Source organism: Mandrillus leucophaeus, unplaced genomic scaffold (assembly GCF_000951045.1).
Source record: "Mandrillus leucophaeus isolate KB7577 unplaced genomic scaffold, Mleu.le_1.0 Scaffold226, whole genome shotgun sequence".
NCBI classification, from domain to species: domain Eukaryota; kingdom Metazoa; phylum Chordata; class Mammalia; order Primates; family Cercopithecidae; genus Mandrillus; species Mandrillus leucophaeus.
Window position 1 is genome coordinate 1,389,794 of NW_012102321.1, and position 2,500 is coordinate 1,392,293.

A 2,500-nucleotide genomic window follows, 5' to 3' on the forward strand; every position below is an offset into this window, starting at 1 on the left:
CTACTGGAGGATTTATTTAAATAAAATATGCTTATTAAACACTCCTGCAAAGATGGTTTTATTAGTACCTTGGTCATTTTGTCCAAGGAAGGGTTATAATTGCATTCTCATGTGAAATATAAAAAGCAAGTCTTGCCCAATAAAAACGCTACATTGTGTGTATTTTTTGTTCAGCTAAGAATTGGAAAAGTATTTGCTTGCCTTTAAGTTACTGACATCAGCTTCCACCATTGTAAAAATTGAGTAAAACCTGAAGTTTTGCATAAAATGCAGATCGGTACCTGTGCTTGAAGGTTGCTGTAGAGCATCCGACCCCCTATTACCAACTTAAGCAATGTGTATGCCATGCATTACCATGCACTAATTCAATCACAGGTGTTTCTATCTAGATTGAAATATGTTTGTCAATGAATATAGAATAGAAACTAAATCTAAACATGACAATAATAGACACACATCTTTGTATGGTACCAATTAGTTTTGCCGTGGATCAGATGGTTTATGAAAGTAATAACCATAAAGCAAAAAATAATCTGAAAGCCCGTCTATTCCTATGCTCAATAAAGTTAAGTTTTTCTTCATTAGAACAGTTTTATGATTTATTTGCCTAGAAGTATGTCAGAAAAATGAGGCTTCTAGTAGGAATTATTCCTATTGCCCCTGAAGTCAGGACCAGTGCCTGTGATCTCCATTACTATATTTTACTGGAGGTATTAACCAACACAGTTAGATCAGAGAAAGCAATTGGCCAGGCATGGAGGCTGGTGCCCATAATCCCAGCTACTCAGGAAGCTAAAGCTGGAGGATCACTTGAACCCAGGAGTTTAAGGCTGCAGTGAGCTATGATCATGCCACTGTACTCCAGCTTGGGTAACAGATTGAGAGCCTGTCTCATTTAAAAAAAAAAAAAGCCATTAGACACACAGGAAAAATCCAGAAGGGTAAACTAAAGCCACAATTAATATGGGAATTTGGAAAAAGTGGTAGGATTTACAATACAGCAACAGCTTATGTATAGGATAGCTGTAAGTAAATACTGAAACACATTATGCCTCTGTAATTGGTGTTGATACATGAACAGAATAGCAGACACAATGCATATGAAAGTTACAGAATATGGTAAAAGTGGGATAAAGATGGGTTTTTAATGATGGTAAGATAACTGAAAATAGGCATATAGATACATTCCAGGCAGACTGAAGATCTAATTGTAAAAATGAAAGCATATGGGCCGGGCACGGTGGCTCAAGCCTGTAATCCAGCACTTTGGGAGGCCGAGATGGGCGGATCACGAGGTCAGGAGATCGAGACCATCCTGGCTAACACGATGAAACCCTGTCTCTACTAAAAAATAAAAAAACTAGCCGAGAGAGGTTGTGGGCATCTGTAATCCCAGCTACTCGGGAGGCTGAGGCAGGAGAATGGCGTAAGCCCGGGAGGTGGAGCTTGCAGTGAGCTGAGATCAGGCCACTGCACTCCAGCCTGGGCGACAGAGCGAGACTCCGTCTCAAAAAAAAAAAAAAAAAAAAAATGAAAGCATACAAATACTAAAAGAAAATGGGGGAAAACTACATTATATGTGACTTAAAACCTAGAAGAAACAAAATTTGATCAGTTTTAACTACATAAAAATGTTTATAGGACAAGAAAAACCCCACCACAATCCAAAGCAAACAATGTATTGAGAGGATTCCAATAATTAAGAATACTTCATACAAAAAGAAATGTAAATGATCTTTAACCTGTAAAGATGCTTACCTTGTTCAAAAGAGAATAAACCACAGTTTCTTTTTACCTTTCACTGGAAAAAGTTTAAAAACAAATGTATTCAGTGTTGAGGCTGTGGAGAAATAAGGACACATATATGGGAATGGAATGAAAAAGTTAAACTCTGGTTAACACTCAAGAGTATTTAGGTGGGTGCAGTGGCTCACGCCTGTGATCCCAACATTTGGGAGGCCAAGGCGGGCGGATCACTTGAGGTCAGGAGTTTGAGACCATCCTGGCCAACATGGCGAAATCCTGTCTACTGAAAATAAAAAAAACTAGCTGGGCATGGTGGCAGATGCCTGCTACTCGGGAAGCTGAGGGACAAGAATCACTTGAACCTGGGAGGCCAAGGGACGAGAATCACTTGAACCTGGGAGGCTGAGGGACAAGAATCACTTGGACCCGGGAGGCACAGTTTGCAGTGAGCTAAGATTGTGCCACTGCACTCCAGCCTGGGTGACAGAGTAAGACTCCTGTCTCAAAAAGAGTATTTGGTAATAACCATCAGAATTACATACGCATTTATCCTCTGACTCAGAATTTTAACTTCTTTCTGGGCTCTGAAAGGTATGCATTTACAAAAATTTAGAATGCTATATGCAAAAGATCAGAAATACCCAAGTGTATTAAACAGGAAAGTATTACGGTTCATCCACATGAGGGAGTCACAAAACAATGAAGATTTCTGTATAATGTAAAACGGTCACCAGGATAGAGTAAGGGGAAAAGC

At 39.4% G+C, this 2,500-nt stretch overlaps 2 protein-coding genes across 2 annotated transcripts in view; one reads left to right on the forward strand and one right to left on the reverse strand.

The window, feature by feature from the left end:
- Positions 1–291, forward strand: part of CACYBP (calcyclin binding protein) — an 11,460-nt gene extending 11,169 nt beyond the window's left edge. The window contains exon 6 of the mRNA XM_011981465.1: positions 274–291. Within this exon, the coding sequence (XP_011836855.1) occupies positions 274–291 (18 nt within the window). The remainder of the gene's footprint in view (positions 1–273) is intronic.
- Positions 292–577: 286 nt separating this feature from the next.
- The window catches only part of MRPS14 (mitochondrial ribosomal protein S14), a 27,221-nt gene continuing 25,298 nt past the window's right edge, over positions 578–2,500 (reverse strand). Inside the window, exon 5 of the mRNA XM_011981425.1 lies at positions 578–886. The gene's annotated coding sequence lies outside the window, so the exon portion shown is untranslated. The remainder of the gene's footprint in view (positions 887–2,500) is intronic.